The 23,764-nt window shown below is 35.9% G+C and overlaps 1 protein-coding gene across 3 annotated transcripts in view; it reads right to left on the minus strand.

Moving 5' to 3' along the window:
- LEKR1 (leucine, glutamate and lysine rich 1) overlaps window positions 1–23,764 on the minus strand; it is a 298,468-nt gene that overhangs the window by 63,278 nt on the left and 211,426 nt on the right. For all 3 annotated transcript variants that reach the window (XM_046002022.1, XM_046002020.1, XM_046002021.1), the window contains one exon: window positions 6,366–6,447. In XM_046002022.1, the coding sequence (XP_045857978.1) occupies window positions 6,366–6,447 (82 nt within the window). The remainder of the gene's footprint in view (window positions 1–6,365; window positions 6,448–23,764) is intronic.

A 23,764-nucleotide genomic window follows, 5' to 3' on the forward strand; every position in this document is an offset into this window, starting at 1 on the left:
AGAGCATTTAAAGTGTATTTAAAGTGTCTCTTAAAGACTGCTTACTAGTTGAAAAGGAACAACAACAACAAACCCAGGAATAAGGGAGTGAAAAAATTGAGCAATACCTTCACTAGGTGATCAAAATTAACATCATCTAGTGAAGGCAGGCAGGCAGTCATAGCCTGAGAAGGACACATCCTCACTTACATGGTTTTCTGGTTAAGAGTACATGCCCCTAATCCAATCAAAAGGAAATATCAGACCAATATAAAATGAAAATTTTTATTTAAAACATTTTGAGGGGTTCTGCATTTTTCAAAAAATGTCAATGTCATAAAAAAGAGAAACTGGAAATATTCCAGAATTAGGAGGCTAAAAAGACATGCCAAACAGGCTGACTCTACTGGTCCTATACTAGGAGAAAATGCTAAAAAGGCCAACTAACAAAATTAGAATATGGATGTCAGATTAAAGAACTTTATATAAATTTATGACAGAGATTACTGTGCTTTTTATTATGTTATTTTAGTCACCATACAGTACATCATTAGTTTTTGATGTAGTGTCCCATGATTCGTTGTTTGCGTGTAATACCCAGGGCTCCATGCAGTGCTTCCGTATTAAAGTATCACCATGCTGAGGAAAGGGAGGCTAAAGTGCTTAGAGGTAAAGGGTCATGTTGTATGTAACTTACCCTCAAACGATTCAGGAAAGAAAAGTAAGTATGTGTGTGTGTGTGTGTGTGTGTGTGTGTGTGTGTGTGTGTGTAGAGAGAGAGAAAGGAGGGGGCCAGGGAAAGGATGAGGGAGAAAGCAATGGGTTAAGATGTTAATCTGGGTAAAGGTTATTTGGGTGTTCTTTGTACTATTATTATGTTTACAACTTTTTTTAAAGTTTTAAGTTATTCCTGAATAAAACATTAGAAAAGAAGGAATAAGGAAGAGTTTCACATACCATTAGAAAACTGGGCAAAGACTATGTTCAGGTGAGTCACAAAAGAAAGAATTCAGAGTCAAATATGCAGGAGTACAGTGTTTCATCAATCAAACTAGGTGTTTTTTTTTGTTTTTTGGGTTTTTTTTTAGTTATTATACCATAGCTAGGAAGTGGAGAAATGGGTATTTACAAACAATGCTGAGATTATAAATCAATATAACCTTATCGGAAGGCAATAAGTCATTATGTATTAAAAGCATTAAAATTATTTAAGTTTGATTCTAGCAAAAACTATCCAAAGGAAACACTTGTGTGTGAGTAGATTTATCTATATGAATTTCAAAGTACTTTACTTATAAAAGTGAAAAATTTAGAAATTCTACAAAAACAAAAGCTTAGTAAGTAGTTATGATTCATCTACACATGAAATATTGTATAGCCATTTAATAGTTATCTATAAATGTATCATGTAATGACATGAAAAAATGTCATTTTTTAGAACATTTCATATATTTATCACTAACTGAAAATGAAACATTATCTCTCTAAGTGAAAATATGCTAAAAAAATAGACATTACTTAGAAAAAGAAGACTTTAAGAAAAAGTTCTTAGAAGAAGGACTAGAAGACTTTATCAAAATACAACTAGGATATTCTTTTTTACATATTCCTGTATTTTCCAAGTTTTATTTATTTGCTTTGAAATTTTAAAAAAAAAATTTTAACCTAAAAAAATGCTTTCAGGGGCACATAAATGGCTTAGTTGTTTAAGCGTCCGACTCTTGATTTTGGCTGGGGTCATAATCTCAGGGTTGTGAGATTGAGCCCTGCATCACACTCTGCATTCAGTATGCTTAAGATTCTCTCTCCCTCTCCCTCTGCCCTTCACCCCCACCCCACTTGAATGCTTTTTCTCTCTCTCTCTTAAAAAAAAAAAAAAAAAGTGCTTTGAGCCCAAGATCATATATTGAATTGTTGAATCACTGTATCGTACATGTGAAACTAATATAACACTGCAAATTAACTAATTGGAATGAAAATAAAAACTTTGAAAAATCCTCTGAGGTACAGCATACCCACCATGACATTCACTCCATGTTCAGACTCACATACAACTTTTCAAATCTAGAGGCAGGGACAGTAGAACTTCTTTTAGTGCTTATTTTGCTAACTATATGGACAATTGATCTAGAGAGCCTACTGTTCCAAGGATTCCCCTCACCATGGTCTGCTCCCACCCCCATGCCTATTAAGCCACCCTTTCTATGGTTTACTCTTCATGACACAATGGCTATTTTCATCTTCATTAGAATGGGAGAGGGGGAACTGGAGGGAATAGAAAGAAAGCCTGTAACTCTTTCAACACTGCATTCCTTACTTACTCTCAACAAATAATGTCAATCTTTTCAAGGGCTTGGAATAAGCCTTCAGGAAGGCCCCTGCTAATCAACATAAAGGAAATAAGGTGAAATAATTGGATATTTTTCTTGATTTGAAAGGCAAGTCTTGGGGTGCTTCATTCCATTAAGTGTCTGCTTCGGCTCAAGTCATGACCCCAGAGTCCCAGGATTGAGCCCCACGTTGGGCTCCCTGCTCAGTGGGGAGTCTGCTTCTCCCTCTGCCCTTTCCCCTGCTTGTGCTCACTCTCATTCGCTCTCAAATAAGTAAGTAAATAAATAAATAAAATCTTTTTAAAAAGGCAAGTTTCTATACCGTTCCACTGCTTCATATGAAATAACCATTTTCTTTCTTTTTTTTTAAATATTTTATTTATTTATTTGACAGAGAGAGATCACAAGTAGATAGAGAGGCAGGCAGAGAGAGAGAGAGGGAAGCAGGCTCCCTGCTGAGCAGAGAGCCCGATGTGGGACTCGATCCCAGGACCCTGAGATCATGACCTGAGCCGAAGGCAGAGGCTTAACCCACTGAGCCACCCAGGCGCCCCTGAAATAACCATTTTCTAACTGTCTCCTTAATACTTCCACTCGGCCGTCCAAAAGGCATTCCAAATCGAATACCATCAAAAGCACAGCTTTTTATTTCCCTCGCCCCATATCTATCTCTTCTACAATTTTCCCACTTCAATCAAGGACACCAACCCAATAATGACAAGGTAGCCCTTACTTCCTTCTTACAGTGAGAAAATGGAGTCTAGAGAGATTAGTGCCACACACGAGGTGACATACTAGTAAACACCAGAGCAGGAAGCAGTCTGGATCCAGAATCCAGGCTCATAGTCAGTCTATTCTAGCGCCTCTCAACTGTCTACCATGATGCTGAAAGTCCCCAAATCTCATCCTTTATTCTTTCCTTTCCAGTTCTCTTGCTCCCCAGTCACATCCACTCCACCAATAAATCCTGTCAGATTGAACTGACACATATTTCTCTCCATCTCCCTACTACATACCAGTCACTTCTCACTTGCATGAGCTCATGCCCTCCCACCTGGTCTCCCCGATTGCTCTTGTACTCCCACTCCAGTCCACTCTCCAGGTAGCTGCCATGCTGACACGTTAAAACAAATCAGATCAGTTCACTCTCTTGTCAAACATCCTCTAATAGTTTCCCATTGCCCTCCATTATAAATCCAAAATCCTCACTAGGTTCTGAACATACTGTTGTGTTAATTTCTTAGTGTTGCTATAACAAATTACCACGACCTTAGTGGTTTACAACAACACAAATTTATCTTACAGTTATAAGGAAAGAAGTCCTAAAATCAAGATATCCAAGGGCTGTGTTCCTTCTGGTGGTTCCAGGAGAAGATCTGTTTCCTTGCCTTTTCTAGCTTCTAGAGACCACAGGGATTCCTTGGCTTGTGCCCCCTTTTTCTAACCTCAGATCACAACATTCCAAACATTGCTTCCACCTTCACAAATACTTTTGTGACTCTGACCCTCTTTCCTCTTATAAGTATCTCTGCAATTATAAGTATTTCCTCTTGTAAGTATCTCTGCAATTACATCAGGCCTGCCCAGATAATTGAGGATAATCTCCTTCTCTCAAAATATTTAATCACATGTGCAAAGTTCCTTGTCTCATATAGAATAATATACTCACAGATTCCGGGGATTAAGCCATGAAAATGTTTGGGTACCATTTTTCTGTCTATCACAACTGGACTTCCTCGTGTCTTGAACTTGGTCAGCAAGTTCAACTGGCCTTCCTCATGTCATAACTTTTCAAAGCATCATAAATGATCTACCATGTTAGCAAGCATTACTGGTTGCCTTCTAGACATGCACTATAGCTTTCTTCCTGGCCATCAGAGCTCCATTATCATAACCCTGCTTGGTCTATACTAATTGTGTTAGTCTTGTTCCCCTTGCCAGTGATTCATTTAGAAGAGGTATGTAAAAGTTTCCAGCTAATGAGATGTAAAGAGAGGGACTCTGGGACATTTTTTCCTCATTTCTAAGGAGACACCAGAAAAACAGACCCTTCCTGTCTCTGGGCAGTTCCATATGGATGTGGCACCATCTTGTAATCACAAGGGACTTAGTAGTTCTATCATAACTCGGTTTTCTAAAAATGGATACTTTGCCCATTTTCTAATTTTAGGAAGTTTTTATATAGGGCAGGAAGCACCAGTTTTATAAACTGAAACAAAGGCATTAGCGTATCTGCAATTGTATAGTGATGTGCTCCAGCTAATTTGTTTGATGGACTTTAGTGACGTCATATTTCTCACTCCAACTCCAACCTATTCTGGCTCTTGTCATTTCTCAGAATTTATATTATAAATTATGTTAAAAACACAATAATGGGGCACCTGCGTGGCTCAGTTGGTTAAGTGTCTGCCTTCAATTTGGGTCATGATCTCAGGGTCCTGGGATTGCGCCCCACATCGAGCCCCACGTCAGGCTCCGGAGCCTACTTCTCCCTTTCCCTCTCCCTCTGCCTGCCGCTCCCCCTACTTGTGCTCTTTTTCCCTTGCTCTGGCTATCTTTTTCTCTGTGTCAAATAAATAAATAAAATCTTTAAAATATATATACATATATGAGTAATGAAAAATACCACAAAGCATGTTAATAAATATTAAATGGGAATGTGCCTTGTATATATAGAACATTCTGTGCCAATTTGTCAAGTAAAATCAATTCATGTCACAACCACTTAGCATTATTTGTTTAATCAGTATGCTTATTTCTGTAGTTAGCATCTCTCCTAAATGCCAGGACTCCACTCCATATGCTAAAGTCTTGGTGGGTCCACAAATTCCCTTTGAGTTGAGTCAGGTACCAGCCCTACTCCTCTGTTCCTGGAATGTGCTTTTATCACTTATTGAGATCTAAGAAACCAAAGTCACGCAGTAGCCGTGACTTAATTAGGTTGCCCTCCACAAGAGACATCCATATGGCCAAAGCCCTCCCTAATATTACTAGAGGGTGGGGAACAATGGGGTTTTTGGGGGGGAAAGGGGAGGTAATCTCATTTGCTTCTTTCATGCTTGTTCTCTTCCAGAAAATCACTTCCTGGGTTCAGTGAATCATCCAAGGACCTCCTGTCCACTCATTCTTCAACCTCAGCCACTATATACTGATGGTTGAATTATTGTATTTACTGTACTTAATATTAACCACAGTGCAATAAATCTTGAATATTTGATTTCTTTTGTTTTTCAAAGACAAATTATTTTGCTACAAATAATTCAAGTATACATTAATTTGGTAAGGTATTTTTGGAACTTGTTCTTCCTTGTGCTGCTAAGAATTTTATTAAACACATTGTTCTTAGGAGTAGTCCATAGTCAACACAACATCTCGTTGCTAAGCATTCTAAATATTTATATGTCTGATGAGGTTCATTCTTCCAAAATATAGGAACTGAAAACCAGAGCTACCAGATAACATACCACAAAGTAAAAAAAAATTTTTTTCAAAGCTTACATAAATTCTATTTTAGTATTATAATTATAGATGTATGATATTTATACCATAAAGTAATTTTTGAAACTTCTGAAGTAAATCCATTCCTAAAAGCAATAGTGCTCTGGATATTTTACAAGAGCATTTTCTTGTCATCTGTTTTCCAACATTTTCTTTCTCACTAATATAAAGTATAAGTACTCCAGCATTTCAAAGATACTCAAAGATACTTCTTCAAAGATACTCTCTTTTTGAACTTAAAATTGGTAATTGAATGGATAATAAAGAGACATGTTAAGAGAAAAAAAATCAGAATATTTCACATTGAGTTACACTTGAACAATCAGGGAAAGCTTTAATACATAACTAGGTTAAGTTTCTTATTGAGTGAAATTCTTATTTCATGCATTTAAAAATATTTACATGTCCTTTAATATACAAGACAGGCCAGAAAAGTGCCTGAGAAAAGCAGACCACACTCACAACGAAATCACTGCCAAAAGAGTCACAGAGAACAGATGGTAAGGGTGGGGGAGGTCTTTCTAAAATCTACAGGTTGTTCAATGTTTACCATCTTACATGAGCTTTTCTTTATAGTTGTCAATCTTGGTCACTGCCTTCTGAAGGTTTAGCCCAAGGGCCTCTACTTGGCCTTGTAAATCTGAAATGACACAATGTATTCATCTGATTAGTACATTCAAAATGTCCAGATATTTTCAGAATGTAAACCATATTCTTTGAGAACTGCTACTCAGTTCCTGCAGCATGCTACAGCTGTTTACTCCGGTTTGCCAAGATATGCAGCCCCTCTCTCCGGAAACCCCTCAGAATTAATGGTTTTTGACAGATCAATTTATTGGCCTCTTTCTGCCCCCAACAACTTGCTAATTTAGCCTATAGTGAATAGGCTAAATTTTATTAATGTTTTTAAAGGAAATTTATGTTGCTGACACACACTCGTATTTCTGATCATGTGGCTCACCTCTGAAACATCTGACTGCCTGAGCCGGCCCTTGTGGCCTGGAACTGAGAAGGATCACTGAGGCCTCCTGGTAGAGCTGAAATAGAGAAACCATGTGCAAGGCTCCCCGTAAAGAATCTGTTAACTCTGGGTAGCATCTAAGAGGCATTTTAATGACATTTGAAGCCAAGAAAATACAAGCAGGAAATTGGCTTCCATGGGCTGGGGAATTCAAGCAGTGTTTGAGAAAGATTATTCAAGCAGCGGTGTCTAACGTGTGTGGATACAGAACTGAAACTAAAGCAGAAAGAACAAATAGCTTGAATGAAGTAGGTCCTGCCATTAGTCTGCGTGTGGGAACTATGATCCGAATCCCCACTGCAATGACAGCCCTTGCTGGCACTCTTGTTGAGAGAAAGGTAGAAAACAAACTTAGATGGACTAACTGGTTTCTATGGAGAAAATAATTTAACACACTGGAACTATAAAAGTCTATGTTACACCTGCTCAGATATGTTTTAATAACAGAGTTTTAATAGTAAACTTTAAAATCTTTATGCATCCATACAAATACATAACACTTCTATATATATCGTCAATCTGACTTCTTTGCTTTGTTTTATGAAGAGTCAGTTAGGAACCAAAACAAAAATCAGAAAACAAATTTACTCTAAATGAATGTTTTAATTAGAATTTGTCAGACATTTAGTTTAAATCTTCAGGATTACCCAGGACTTACACATACATTATTTAATTTTATCCCTCAAACCTCTATCTAGGGGAAAATAGCCCCATTTTTCAGATAAGGGGAAAAAAAGGAGATATTCTCTGATTCTCTTGCCTGGTATCTTAAGATATGCTTTTTTTTTTCTCTTTTTTTTTGTCTTTAAGATTTTTATTTATTTATTTGACAAACAGAGATCACAAGTAGGCAGAGAGGCAGGTAGGCAGAGAGGAGGAAGCAGGCTCCCAGCTGAGCACGGAGCCCGACGCGGGGCTCGATCCCAGGACCCTGAGATCATGACCTGAGCCGAAGGCAGAGGCTTTTACGCACTGAGCCACCCAGGTACCCCAAGATATGCTTTTCATTTTTATTTATTTATACATCTTTTGAAAGAAGGGGAGGGGCAGAGAGAGAGAATCTTAAGCAGGCTCCCTGCATAAATAGCATGGAGCCCAAAGCAGGACTCGATTTCATGATCCTGAGATCATGACATTAGCAGAAATGAAGAGTCGGTTGCTTAACCAACTGAGGCACCCAGGTACCGCTTGCCTAATATCTCACAATGAATTAATGCATTAGCCAACGGTTAAACTGACAGAATGTTTTTAAGTCAACTGAGGGGATCAATTTGAAAGAATGGCCCCTTGAAGTTAACGCCAATAAGGACTTAACTCATAGATAATATTTTGGGGTACCTTTTCCCCCAGTTATCAAGTGATATCATTATATGAGGGAAAAGATCACATACATATAGATAATTTATTTTTGAATGTGACCTTCTGAAATAAAGCAATCTCTTATGAACGCTGCAGGATGGATTGTTTTGTCATTAAGTTCATATGGACTTGCAAAGGGGCTGTATTCACACAGGCATAGCCAAAAGATTTCAGCCCATCCTCTGAAGAATAAGGAAGGAAGGTGGTTAGTGTTTGTTGATGGTACATTCTGTGGCACTGTGCAAAATGCTTTTTCCTGTATCATTTCATTTATAGTCACAACTACCATAAAAAACAGATACATATTTTTACTAATATAGACTCTAAGAAGCTGAGTAATTAACTAACTTATCAAAGGTGACATAGCTAGTAAGAAGTGCTTCCATGATGAAAACTCAGATTAGACTCATCCTGAAGTCCTTATCTTTCTAACTCGCCTACATGGCTGTCAAATTATAAAAGCTACAAGGTAATATGATATTTGTCCATGAAAGTATGGTTAGTGTAGCTACAGATCTGTTTAACATATCTAAGAATTGTTAAAGGGGCATACTTAAGAGGAATAAAAAGTATTTTACATAAAATATGTAGTATACTAGCAGAATGTCTAACTCCAAGAGGGTTTAGATTTAATTTTTGAAAGTTTTAAAAATTAATAAATGAAAGATATTAAGACAAACATGGTATCATTGTGACCAATTTTATGAGACTGACTTCAGAGAGAACAGTTATGCCTTTTTATTAATGTCCCTCGGTGCTTTCGTCAAAACAGAATCTTAAACCAGATGAAGCACAGGTCTGAGCCCATGTAACAAATTTCATGTTATCACTTCTAAATATAGCTATTGTTAAGAGGAAGAATTGATTATCTTGAAAACAAATTCCAAATAATTGGTACTTGATATGTGAATTTTATACAGTTAACTCTCAATCATCCCAAAATTACAATAGTAGATAGTAAAAATGGCAGCTAATTAAATCCCTATTTTTATAGCATTTATAGCATTTTAAATCCCTATTTTATAGCATTAAAAAGAGAGAGCGCAGGAGACAGCATAAGAGAGCACAGGGGTGAGGGGCAGAGGGAGAGGGAAAGAGAGAACCTCAAACCGACTCCCCATTGAGCAAGGAACTTGAAGTGGAACTCAATGAAGGGCTCGATCTCACCACCCTAAGGTCATGACCTGAGCTGAAATCAAGATTTGGAGGCTTGACCAACTGAGCCACACAGGCGCCCTGCTTTGGAAAGTATTCTTAAGCTCACATTTGAATATAAATTTGCATCATAGTTCCAGAATTTACTAGGTTTAAAGGAAAATAAACTACAAAATCATGACCCACTCAAGAAAGAAAAAGCTACTGTACTTTCCAGTATTATTCTCTCTGCATACCCACCCAAATCTCCCTTTCTCCCTGGCTCAAGATAAGCATAGATAGCTTAGTCTAATTCACAGTGTCCAGTGAGTAAAGAAGTCACTTCCTTCAGAAAATTTACTATGTATTTACAGCAACTCTGAGTCAAAATAGGGAAAGGGAATAAATGTTTTACTCCACAACACAGAAACCACTGAAGGCTGTCATGTGAAGTAAACAGAAACAGAAAATACAAGTAACATCAACAAAGAAATCACTTTATATAAACAGAGAAGATACCACAGAGAAATGAGGGAAAAAAAGATTCATTATAAATAATCCATAATATAAACTTACCAGCAGTGTCTAATTAAGAGTTAATATGTTTTCATGGCTGTTTCTTTTTTTTTGCTGTGCTGTTTTTACTTTTGGTTACATTTTCTCTAAAAAAGAAGTGCTAAGAATTATTTTTAAAATACACAGAACTTATTATTACTGTTCTGAATGAGGAGTAAGCATGCCATTGGTTTATTATCGGTTCTGGTAGACTAGCAGGGTTGTTTTGTTTTTAGAAGCAGAGTGCCTAGTTTCTGTCCTCAATAAAGGAGCACAGTTAGGATAAGCACAAGAGAGATTAAGCCACCTGCACAAGACAGCTCCTTCAGTTCCTGAGGCAAGGAGTTCTTAAATAAGTGTATTGTTCTGTGCAGTCCTTCTGTATAGTTAAATAAATTCAACTTCAATTTTCTGTCATTCAGCATGACATTGGATTATGAGGCAAAAGGCCCTAACTGCCTACAAAAAGAAAGGAAGCATTGGCTTTAAACACCATGCAGATGTAAGGCGGAACCCATGGAAACAATCCAAAATTTACAACAGCAAATTCTACTATGATGTGACTGCGTTCTTTGCAGATATTAAATAAGAAGCAAATGATTTTAAATGAACAAGACAAAAAAGAGCTCTTAGCCTCTCTTCATACGAAGCCAGCTGCTTGCTGGATAGCATTACACAGGCATCAGCTTTGGGGTAATTAGTCTTTTTTTTTTTTTAAAGATTTTATTTATTTATTTATTTGACAGCGAGAGAGAGAGATCTCAAGTAGGCAGAGAGGCAGGCAGAGAGAAAGAGAGAGGGAAGCAGGCTCCCTGTCAAGCAGAGAGCTCAATGTGGGACTCGATCCCAGGACCCTGAGATCATGACCTGAGCCGAAGGCAGCGGCTTAACCCACTGAGCCACCCAGGCGCCCCGGGGTAATTAGTCTTTTAAGAGAATGCTGTTATTCCAAAAGGTTTCTAGAAACTACAAATACAAAAGGTATTCATAGTTAGCTATTTTATAGAAGGATATAAAACATTACAGACACTTAGAGAATATATTTAGCATGACATTTGAAAAAACAATAAATAGAACCTTTATAGTAGAAATATATTTCTTTCTATCCAGAAAGCTTTCTGGATAAACACCAAAAAAAAAAAAAATCTGGTTCAAAATAGAGGAAACTGATTGCAGGTTCAAGAAGCAGAATGAAAGAATAAGCAAGCAGAATTGGCCCCCAGAGATCCCAATCAGGGGAATTTTTTTAAATGAGAAATTGAAGGCTCTGTATTTTTTAAAATGGTAGCGATAACTGAGGAAGAGGAAAAACAGAAGTTCACTATTCCCAATACATTCCTATGACAGGGTAACATAAAGGTACACATAGTGCATGATCTCTAAAGCCAGATCACCTATTTCCAAACACGGGCTCTGCTTCTATGAGCTGTGTGACTTTAGGTGCATTAGTTTTTTATCTATAAAATGGTGACTTCAGCATAGGACTGAGAATTAAGAGATTTAAAATATGTGAAGAGAAGAGTAGCAGGCGCTAGTGAGTACTCCCTGCTAGGTCTTATCATCCGTGGCACTAGTGAGGCCAGAACCTGGCTCCCACCCTCACTTCCTCTCCGAATCTCAGCATTTTTCACCTTGAGGACCTTGTTCTTGCCATTGGGCCAAGTGTCACGAGCCGTTATCCTTGTATGGGGAGAGGTGAAAATGAAGGGTTTAACTGAGTATTTTTCTTTAACGATATACAGAGTAACAACAGCCATGTTAAAACTTGTTTAATATGGGTGATGGGTTCACCCACATTTGTTATATTATTCTCTGTATTTTTCTGTGTTTGGCATGTTTTATAAAAATATTGTTTGGGGAGGGGTCTTGCTTGCATAGTCATCGATGACAGTATGCTCTGTACTAAGGAGTTTAATCAACTCAGTTCTCTGTGGTCAAGGTACAAAAGAAAACAAGGGTTAGAGAACTCGATGTGGAAGTGGGGGATGAGGTTGAAAACTTAAAGACAACATATTCGCTTCTGTAAATAGCTAGCTAGAGGGCTATACAGTAATTGGGAAGTTTGTTAGCTTAATTTTTAAGACATCGGGACATATTATTTGGCTTTGGGAATGATCCATTTTAAAGGGAACAATTCTAGAGCGTTCGTGAATTTGATGTACACTTTCTAATTTGCTTCTTATGTGTGGAAAAAATAGTACTTTTTGCAAGTTTTTTTTTTAAAAGATTTAATTTATTTATTTGACAGAGAGAGAGAGATCACAAGTAGGCAGAGAGGCAGGCAGAGAGAGAGGGGGAAGCGGGCTCCCTGCTGAGCAGAGAACCCGATATGGGGCTCAATCCCAGGACCTTGGGATCATGACCTGAGCCAAAGGCAGAGGCTTTAACCCACTGAGCCACCCAGGTGCCCCACAAGTGTTTTTAAAAACTATCCAAGTGTTGTTAGGCTATGCATCTCATTTAATTCTTACTTGTCTTCACTATGCATTATTTTGAGACCTACCCATGTAACCATATATAAATGTGATTCATTTCTTTCGGACTGTCATATACTATCTAATGTGTGTACATGTCACTTTTTACTGATCTAGGCCTATAGTGATGAAACCTGGTTGCTTGCAACTTGTGTCACCATAAATAATCTTGTGACAAAAGTTTTTACCCATCTTCTTGAGTACTTATGGGGGAGTTTTTCTGCAGCATGTCCCCAGAACAAACTTATGAGGCCATAGGCATACACACAATTAACGCCAAATGGTTCCCAGGATGGAGGCACCAGTGTACATTTCCACCTCAATAAATGAAGGCCCCTGTTTTCCTAATACTTATCAGAAAGAGCTATTTACTTTTTTTTTTTTTTTTTTGGCTGATCCACAGGGTGCAAAATAGTGTCTCATTGTTGGTTTAATCTGCAGTTCTCTGCTCACTATTGAAGCTGATCATCTCATTTTACACTTCTTAGTCATTTCTGTCTCTTTTTTCATGATTTGCCTTTTCCCCCCCATCTCTTTTCTATCTACTCCAATCAAGGTTTCTTCACTCCTCCACAGAAAATAGCTCTTTTTAAAAATTTTTTTAAAAGATTTTATTTAAATTCTAGTTAGTTAATACATAGCGTTTATTAGTTTCATGCGTAGAATTTAGTGATTCATCAATTGCATATAATACCCAGTGCTCATTACATCATTAATGCCCATCACCCAGTTAGTCCATCCCCCGACCAACCTCCCCTCCAGCAACCGTCAGTTTGTTTCCTATGGTTAAGAGTCTCCTAAGCTTTGCCTCCCTCTTTGTTTTTTTGTTTTTTAATTTTTTTATCCCTCTTTGTTTTTAATCTTACCTTATTTTTTCTTCCCTTCCCCTATGTTCATCTGAAATAGCTCTTTTTAAAGTTATGAACGACATACTATCCTGGCAATTCCAAAATTCAATTCTCTGTTCTTATATAATTCAAACTTTTAGTAGCATTTGACACAACTGTTTACTTCCTCTTTGAAGCACTCCTCTTGTCTCCATTAAACTATACTCTCTAGTTTCTTCCCACCTCGTTGGCTAATTGTTTCTCAGTCTCTGTTGAGGATCCTTATTCATAGAACTCTCCAGGGTTCAGTTTGTAGTCCTTTTCTCTATGTGCATTTTCTCTCTAGTGGATCTCGTCTAGCCTCATGGCTTTAAATAACATATATAAAGGTGTCTTTCATCATCATCATCATCACAACTAAGTGTTGAGTACTTACTCTACCTTCTATGTGCATTACACTAATTTAACCTTCACAATACAAAGTCACTAGAATGTAAATTCTGCAAGAGCAGAAACCTTATCTGTTGTATTCATAGTATTTGAGACACAGAAGGTATTCAAAAATAATTGTTGAATGAATAAATGAAATGTTGTAGATAGAAGAAATAAGAATGCCTACAATTAAATGCTTAAATTTATGTATCTAGGGTTTAAAAGGCATGGAACAGAAAGAGTTGTGCAGTTTTCATTGATAATATCTAATATGTATCTTGGCATTAAAATGCAAACTTTCTTATAAATAGGTTATTTTACTTTACTAGACACTCACCGAGTATCTACTCTATTTTAGGTAGGGTCCATGCAAACTGGATTCAGTCCATAAATACCAATAGGATATATTCCCTTGTCATTGGAGAAATTATAATGAAGTGCCTCCTTTTGCCTTCAAGATGATGAATAATGTTTTAGATAACAAATCAATAACTCCTTTAATCCTAAACCTGTTTTATTTCTCCAATATTTTAAAAATGACTTTATTTAGTCAGATGGTTAATTATATGACTGAAATTGTGGAATTTTTGATCAGATATAACTGATGTGAATGAACATACTCAGTCTGTTGCATTTAGAGGATATTTATATGTATATATTATTAACCATAGTTTAATGAGCTTAGACTTTTACAAAAGTAAGATTTCACTGAAATTTTTTTTAAATGAGGATTAACAGGGGAAACCTTGGCAGATGCAAGAATATATACCAATAATAGAAGAAAGTTCTATAATGTGTATTCAACTGTATCAATCGCAAATTAACATATTTTAACTTTAGCAAACATTTTACAAAGCTCAGATGGTGATATAGCCACTTAGAAAATTCATTTCATTTTAGGGTTTATGTTTCAGAGGTTTGATTCACATCTATTTTGCAACAAGTATACTTGAAGTACGTTAACATTTTTCACATAATGCCAGAAAGGACTGAAATAACATTTGGAGATTTTAATACATCAGATGCTAGAACAGGTGCGGATACACAGCTAAAAAGTAATTCAGTCCAGATGTAGTTATATTAAACCCAGAAAATTATTTCGCTAGGTGTGTATGGGTAGGAGAGAATAGGAATATGCATTAAATCATGCTAAGGAGATAATCAGATATTTAAAATTTAGAAGTGAATTACATTCTAATAATAATCGAAAATTTACTTCAGAATGCAAAAAAAAACATGCTTCTAAACCTTCATTGTAGTTTATTCTAAACATTAAACCAATCCAATATAACATGAAAATAACTCAACTTATGGGGCGCTTATGAAATATTACAAATGTTTTTACCCTGATTAAAGCTACTCTCTCTCTCAACTGGCAAACAAAGATAATATATCATTTATCTCATAGACATAATCCTGATGGATTTAGAAATTTCTGAATACTTTAGAATAGTACTCTGTTTTCTGACAAATTTGTACATATAATTCACAAATCATACATACATATTTTAATGAGATTTTTTTCAAGACTAGAAAATACTAGTAATCGATATGGACGGGGACCTACTATGAATACAACAGTATTAGCTAAAAATATTTATGGGATAAAAAGAAAAATACTTAGGCTTAATAATAAAGAAAATGAATACATGGAAGATAGAGAAGTTTAGATCTAAAAATATTTAAGACATTTTCAAATAGAGTCACATAACCATATAAATATCCATTTCTTTAATGAATCAGTGTATTTCACAATCAGAATGCTTACAGAGATTTCTATATGCAGGACAGTTTTATGCAAGACTATGAAAGAGATGAAGTACATGGTCAGCCACACAGGGCTCTGATTCTTGCTACCCCCCTTCCGCTTGCTGCGCTGGGATGGCAGGAAAATAGGCAAAGGGAAAGAATTTCTTCAAAAGATTGCTTTCATACTTTGTGCTAATTACATTAAACAAATTCTACCACACAATTACATAATTTAAAGGCGTCAAACAAAAAAACAAAGACAGTTTATAATTTGAAGACAAAAGAGATGATAAGGCAACACTCAGATATGTGAAAATATTTACTATAAGGATATGTATCACAATGTTTTAACAGAAAAAAGTGAAAACAACCATCCAAAACTAGGATACAATTAAATAAATTATGATTCACCCTAAATCAAAATACCAAGAATACTTTGACATGGAAAATTTTCAGAAGAGAGGAAATGGGAGACTGGAGATTATAAAACTCTATTATTCTATTCTTATAAAAAATATATTCAAGACAGAGGGTCAAGGAGGATATGCATCAAATGTTTCGAACTCCCTCTGAATGTTGAGATTTCCTAATCAATAGTGAACATGGCTTAATTGGGTAACAGAAAACAAAAGAATCATATTAAAGTAGCCTAAAACATACCCATACCCATATCCATCTCATCACCCATTACGTAACCCATCAGGAGTTCCCATAACCTATCATTAGGTGTCTACTGTCCTCCAGACCTCTTCTGCCTACCCCTTATGGAAACTTGTGCTTATCACCAGTACTGGATGGTCTGGTACAATAGCTCTCCTGAAGCATAATTTAATGATAACAAGATATATGTTTTAATGCTCCCATGTGGTGGAATTTAACAGTTAAGAGCCCAAGTTTTGGCAGCACAGTTCTAGAGTCAGGTTCCAATTGTGCTCATTAGTAACTGTGTGGCTTTGGACAAATGACTTTATTCCTCTAAACCTTGGTAATCTCATCTGTAAACTGGAGATAATAGAAGTGATTAATCTAGGAGGGCAGGAGGGTAATGATAAATGAGTACACTGTGACTATATTGTGCATGGCATGTGGTTAGTAATTTATGAATGTTAGCTATTATTCAGACTGTTGTAGGAAAGCTACCTGAACGCATAGGAATTATTTTTGTTTTTTAATGTTGTAAGGATAGTATTAGTGATTATCAAGGAGGAGAGGGATGCTGGTAAGAGCTGAGACATTGGACACAGGGCATGTGGGGTGGTCATTCATTTCTCATTCTGACAGAGTAGCTATTACTCATGCTATTGGCCCAGAAAGTGGATAATCTGTAAATGTCTATGAGCAGTAGGTTGTGTGCCTGGGTGAGTCCATGAGTGAAAGAGTGACTAGTATTGTTAAAGCTAACCAAGGCTGACTAGAATATAAATTAGTGGAGGCAAATGGACCTTTGGGCAAACAGGAATTAAAATTCATAGTTTTCCTTTATTATTAAAAGAGTACTTATTTTTAAAAAAGATTGTATTTATTTACTTGACAGAAATCACAAGTAGGCAGAGAGAGAGAGAAGGAAACAGGCTCCCTGCCGAGCAGAGATCCCGATGTGGGGCTTGATCCCAGGACCCTGGGATCATGACCCAAGCTGAAGGCAGAGGCTTTAACCCACTGAGCCACCCAGGCACCCCTAAAAGAGTACTAATACTTTAGCTCAAGTATAATAATTTGGTTGACTATTATACCAGGAAAACCAACTTAAAATGTAGTTAAATATTCTATATTTGTGTAGTTCTTTAGGGGTTCCTACATTTTATTTTTTTAATTCTCTTAATGCTCTAAGATAGGTTAGAGCTCTAAGATAGGTCATATTTCCAAGATAGGTCATATTTCCATTTTACCAGTGCAGTAATTGAGTCAAAGAAATTAATAACTTGTCCAAAGTCCTGTAAAAGGACTGTTTTTACAGAGCCAGAAAGCAGAAGTATTTGACTGCTGATCACTACTTTTTTTAACTGAGCCACATTGCTCATATGACTATTTTTCACCTTAATAGAGAAGCTACTAATTAAGGAATACAGCATTTCCACATGTTACAACAGATATGCTAAGTCAAAGAAGTCAGATATGAAAGATTACATATTGTATGGTTCTATTTACATGAAATGTCCATACCAGGTAAATCTATGGAGACAGAAAGTAAATTAATGATTGATGGGGGAAGGGAAGCAAGGTAAGGGTAGCGACTGTTGAAGACCATGATGTTTGTTTTGGGGAGGATAGAAAGGCTCTAGATTTTGATGGTGGTCATATACTTCTATAAATATCTTGAGAACTATTAAGTTGTACACCTAAATTGGGTGAACTTTATGGCATTTAAATTATTTCTTGATAAGGCTATTTTAAAAAAATGCATTGAGGATGTTAAAATATATGCAAAATAACTTTATTAAAATATTTGTGTGTTATTTATTATACCAAAAAGCTCACTGAAAAATAATGTAAGTTTTTTCACTTGGAATAAATTTGGAATTGGTCAAATACATTTTAGGAAAGATGATAATGCTGAAATGCTTTATCTAAACTCCATCTTCCAATATTTGTGACTACTGACAAAAAGTAAAGGACATTTTATCCTGCTAGGTGAAAGGAAAATCATTTAAGTGGACTGATTTGTGGGTCACAATGATCTCTGAGAAGAGTATTATCAATTTAGATAAACTGTGCATTTTGGAGGTTATATTAGTGTAAGCTAAACATTAAAATTACAAAACTTACATAAATAAATCTTTAAAAAAGAGCAAAGAATTTAGTCTTCAAAATTTTATGTTTACTTTCCTGTGAAAAAGATTAAATTTTGACATTAAGAATTAGGCTGCTATAGGGCACCTGAGTGGCTCAGTCAGTTAAGCATCTGTCTTCAGCCCAGGTCATGATCTCAGGGACCTAAGATCAAGCCCCACATCTGGCTTCCTGCTCAGCCAGGAGCCTGCTTCTCCCTCTCCTCCCCACTCATGCTCACTGGTCAGGATTGTGCTCTCTGTCACATTTTTGTCTCTCTGTCAAATAAATAAATAATCTTTAAAAAAAAAAAAAGAATTAAGCTGCTATTAATAGTTTTATTTACTTTTAAACCACTATTAAACTACATGGGCCAGAGTTATCACTTGAATTTCAATTTTTGAATGTTTATATTTTAAAAGATAAAGGGAAATGTGGAAAAAACAAGGCTAAAATTTTTTATGTAGAAAATGATCATGAAAACTCTAAACCTGAATCAAAGTTGAAATCATTTAATGGTGATTTAAAAGAAAAAATAAAAATGTAAAAATAAGAACATTTATTTAACTTTGGAAACAAGAAAATGGCATCAGAGTTAGAATCAAATTAGAGCACAATATCACCCAGAGGGGCATCCAAGGCCTTAGTCCAACCCATCCATTGCCTAGATGTGGACACAAACTCATCAGGGAGAAATGGCATGTCAGAATCACATGGCTAAATGTCTAGTCATCATCTTCTGATTCTTGGCCCAACATGCTTTCATTTAATACAACATTAGTGGTAAATGTTGGTAGGGGTAGGTGGAGAGACACAAAAAACAGATAGTTATATATTTTAAAATGGAGAAAGATAAGTTTATCTAAAGGTGAATTCTAAAAGTAAGAGAATTGGGAATATAAAATATTAGAATGATTTCTAAATTTTATTTTTAAGGGAGCACAATAATGATATAATAGTGAGCATAAGTCTAAAATTGCAAGTATAATATTTCTCCAAACTTCTTTTACTAGGCCCTCATTACCCTGATATCAACCAGACAAGGCCATTATAAGAAAAGAAACTTAAAGGCCAATATCCCTGTGAACACAGATGCAAAAATCCTCAATGAAATACCAGCAAACAAATTCAACCATACATTAAAAAGGATCATAAACCCTAATCAAGTGGGATTTAGGCCAAAGATGCAAGGATGGTTCAATATCCACAAATAAATCTATATGATACACCACATTAACAAAATGAAGGATAAACAGATACAGAAATAGCATTTAATAAAATTCAATATCTACTTATGGTAAAAATTCTCAATAAAATATGTATGGAGGAAAAGTACTTCAGCATAGTAAAACCATATGTGACAAGCCCACAGCTAATACCACACTCAATGATGAAACACTGAAAGCTTTTTCTCTAAGACACAGGAATAAGACAAGGATGTCTACTCTTGCTACTTTACCCAAAACAGTATTAGAAATCCTAACCACAGAAATTAAGCAAGAAAAAGAAATAGGCATCAAAATTAAAAAGGAAGTAAACGGTCATTATATGCAGATGACATAATATTATATATATGGGAAACCCTAAAGACTAAACCAAAAATTTTAAGAACAAATAGATGTTGCAGGATACAAGGTCAATAAGCAATAATCTGTTGTGTTTCTCCCTAATAGCAAACTATCAGAAAGAGAAATTAGGAAGACAATTTCATTTGCAATTGCATCAAAAACAATAAAATATCTAGGAATAAATTTAACGAGAGGAAAAAGACCTGAACACTGAAAACTATCAGACATTAATGGAAGAAACTGAAGGAGACACAAATAAATGAAAAGATATTCTGTGTTCATGGATTAGAGGAATTAATATTGTTAAAATGCCCATATTACCCCCCCAAAAACTGCATCAGTGCAATCCCTGTTAAAAATTCCATCAACAGGGTGCCTGGGTGGCTCAGTGGGTTAAAGCCTCTCCCTTCGGCTCAGGTCATGATCCCAGGGTCCTGGGATTGAGTCCCATATCGGGCTCTCTGCTCAGCAGGGAGCCTGCTTCCTCCTCTCTCTCTGCCTGCCTCTCTGCCTACTTGTGATCTGTCAAATAAATAAATAAAACCTTAAAAAAAAATCCATCAACATTTTTCACAGAAATAGAACAAATCAGCCTAAAATTTGTATAGAACCACGAAAGATTCTGAAGAGCTACAGCAATCTTGAGAAAGAATAGCAAAGCTGAAAGCATCATGCTGTCTAATTTCAAACTTTCTTACAAAGCTATGATAATCAAAACTATCATATTGGCATAAAGACAAACATATAGATCACGGAACAGAACTGAGAGCACAGAACTCAAACATTCATGGTCAATTCGTTTACAACAAAAAGGCCAAGAATAGACCGTAAGGAAAAGACACTCTTTTCAATAAATGGTGCTTGGTAAACTGGACAGCTACATGCAAAAGAATGAAACTGGACTACTATCTTATACCATACACAAAAATTAACTCAAAATGGATTAAACACTTGAATATAAGACCTACCGCCATAACATTCCTAGAAAACATGGGTGATAACCTCTTTGATACTGGTTTTGGCAATGATGCTTTAGATTTTACATCCAAAGCAAAGGCAATAAAAGCAAAAAATCAATAATTAGGACTATACCCAACTAAAAAGCTTCCAAATAGCAAAGGAAACCACCAACAAAATTTAAAGGCAATGTACCAAATGGGAGAAAACATTTGCAAATCATGTATCTTATAAGAGATTAATATCCAAAACACATAAAGAACTCATACAACTTAACAGCCATAAAGCAAACAATCAGATTAAAAAGTGGGCAGAGGATCTGAATAGCCATTTTCCTAAAGAAGATATACAGATGGTCAACAGGCACACGAAAAGGTGCTCAACATCACTAATCATTATGCAAATACAAATCAAACCACACTGACCTATCACTTCACACCTGTCAAGATGGCTATTATCAAAAAGGCAAGAGGTAACATGTGTTGGTAAGACTGTGGAGAAAAGGGAACACTTGTGTATTATCAATGGGAATGGAAAGTGGTAGTATAGCTACTATGGAAAACAGCATGGACATCCTGAAACATTTAAGAATAGAACTCTGATGTGGTACAGCAATTCCACTTTTCAGTATTTATCCGAAGAAATTAAAACACTAACTTAAAAAAATATATGCACCCCAATGTTCATTGCAGCGTTATTTATAATAGCTAAGATATGGAAGCAACCTATGCACCCATTCCTGGATGAGTGGATAAAGAAAATGCAGTTCGTATATACAATGTGGTATTACTCAGTCATAAAAAAAGAATGAAATCTTGCCAGGGATGAACCTTGGGGGCATTATGCTAAATGAAATAAGTCAGACAGAGAAAAACAAATACTGTATGATCTCACTTACACATGGAATCTAAAACATATTCAAGTACATGAATATGTTTAGTCAGTTGAAAAAGTACATTGACCTTGAACAACATGGGGTCTAGAAGCACTGACCCCCTGTTCAACTGAAAATCGGTGTATAACTTTTGACTTCCCCCAAACTTAACTGCTAATTGTTAACTGCTAACTGCTCACCAGTTGCTAACTGCTAACTGTCTATTGCTGAACGGAAGCCTTACCAATAACATAAACAGTCAATTAACACATATCTCATATGTTACATGCATTATGTACTACATTCTTACAATGAAGCAAGAAAAAAAATTAAGAAAATCATAAGGAAGAGAAAATACATTTACAGTACTGCACTTGTATTTACTGATACCATAAGTTTACATTATTTGTTTGCAAAATGGTCATCTGTCAGTACCCACCTCAATATTTTCTTATATGCTACAAGAGACCATAGATTTCATATGTGTTACTAAAACTAGACATCAAAAATGAAAAGATAACATATGGTCTGTGTTTGTATGTGTAATTTTGATAAATTTTATCTTTTATAATGGATTTGTGCACATTTTATGGTAGTAAATGATAAAACAGACTAGTGTCTACATATGTATATCTATTATGCATTCATGGCATACCTAACTTTTTCATATTTTTTACAATATCTCTAGCCTATACAATTTTTCGTGAGTTTTTCCATATTGGCCCAAATCTCCAAAAATATTTCCAATAATATTTGCTAAAAAATAATCTGCATATAAGTGGACCTGTGCAATTCAAACCTGTTGTTCAAAGGTCAACCATATAACATGTTAGCTCATTTAATGAGAGAAAGAATCTAAGAGAGAATAAGAAACTATTAAGAGCATGGATAACAAGCGGATTGAAGGACAAGGGAGAATATATAGTATAGGGCCTGAATGAATGCTCTGAAGGAAATAATGAAAGGCAGAAGGTGGAGCAGAGAATTAGGCAAGGAAAACAGGAGGGAAGTTGTTCAACTAGTCCTAGAAAGGAAGCCGTATTGTGACGCTTATCATTTAAAGCTAGTTCTGCAGCAATGGAGGCCCAGTAAAATGATTCATAGAAAGGATCATAAACCATGCAAATGCTTAGAACTGGATTTAGGATTATAAATAATAAGCCACTTATAGCGGTCATCAAAAATGAATTTAAATACTATCCTATTGTTTCCTTGAGCAAATTATTACATTTCTTAAAAATAAGACACAGAGTTATGAGATGAGTGACATGTCAGTCTGCCTTTATTTTAATTTTCCCAAAGAAAATTTAAAATGCTATGCCCATTATGTTAATCCAGTCATTTATCTGGGGAGAAGATATCTACTGTGATATGCTGGTTTTGCCTCTTTGCAAATGGTTGACAGGATTCCTGAAAAGACATTAATAAGTTGGAAAACTATAGATGATGATTATGAAGAAAGGAGAAAATCTTAAGGACATTAGTTGGTTAGTAAGAGAAAAATTAAGCATGCATTTAAAAGAAAGCAGAATAAAAAGTAAGAGTGTTAAAGTTCATGAAAATTATCAAAGTAAATGCCATGTGATGGCAGAAAAAGCACAACTAAAAATAATTTGAATGACAACAAAATTGGAGCTAAAGAAATTTGTAGTCTATTCTTAATATAGAAGAGAAAAATATCTGTCAAGAATGGCTAAAGTTAAAGAATGCCAGCACATACATCCAGTGTGGAGTTAGGAAGTCAGAAATCCTGTGAAGACCCATCAAGAGCTGAAGAATACCTATACACCAGAAGTCAAAACAAAGATGAGGCCAGCTGGCCACATGTGGTCAATGTCCAACAAACACCTGTTGAAAAAATAAAGTTAAACTCAGAGGCATGGTCAGCCCAGGGACAAGAGATGAGGTGTGGGAAGAGGCTAATGACTAGGTTCGTGGACAGTGGGCAGAAATAAAATTAGATGATCCCAAATAGAAAATAGTGAGAGGAGGAGAGCAGGAGGGCAGGTTTGGGCCCCTGGAGGTGAGGACACCTGAGAAAATCCCCAAGAAAGTTTACCAGATTTGTGATACAACACTGCTAAGACCTGAAACAGAAACTTGACTGTCTCTCCTGCACTTGTAGTTTTCTTAAACCATTGTAACCATCTTGGAAAAATGAATTAGAAAAAAAGGATACATTGGTACAACCAGTTTACCAGAAGGATATTTGTGGATAAAGCAAGAGGTACATTTATG

The sequence above is a fragment of the Meles meles genome, chromosome 4 (assembly GCF_922984935.1).
Source record: "Meles meles chromosome 4, mMelMel3.1 paternal haplotype, whole genome shotgun sequence".
Taxonomy (NCBI): domain Eukaryota; kingdom Metazoa; phylum Chordata; class Mammalia; order Carnivora; family Mustelidae; genus Meles; species Meles meles.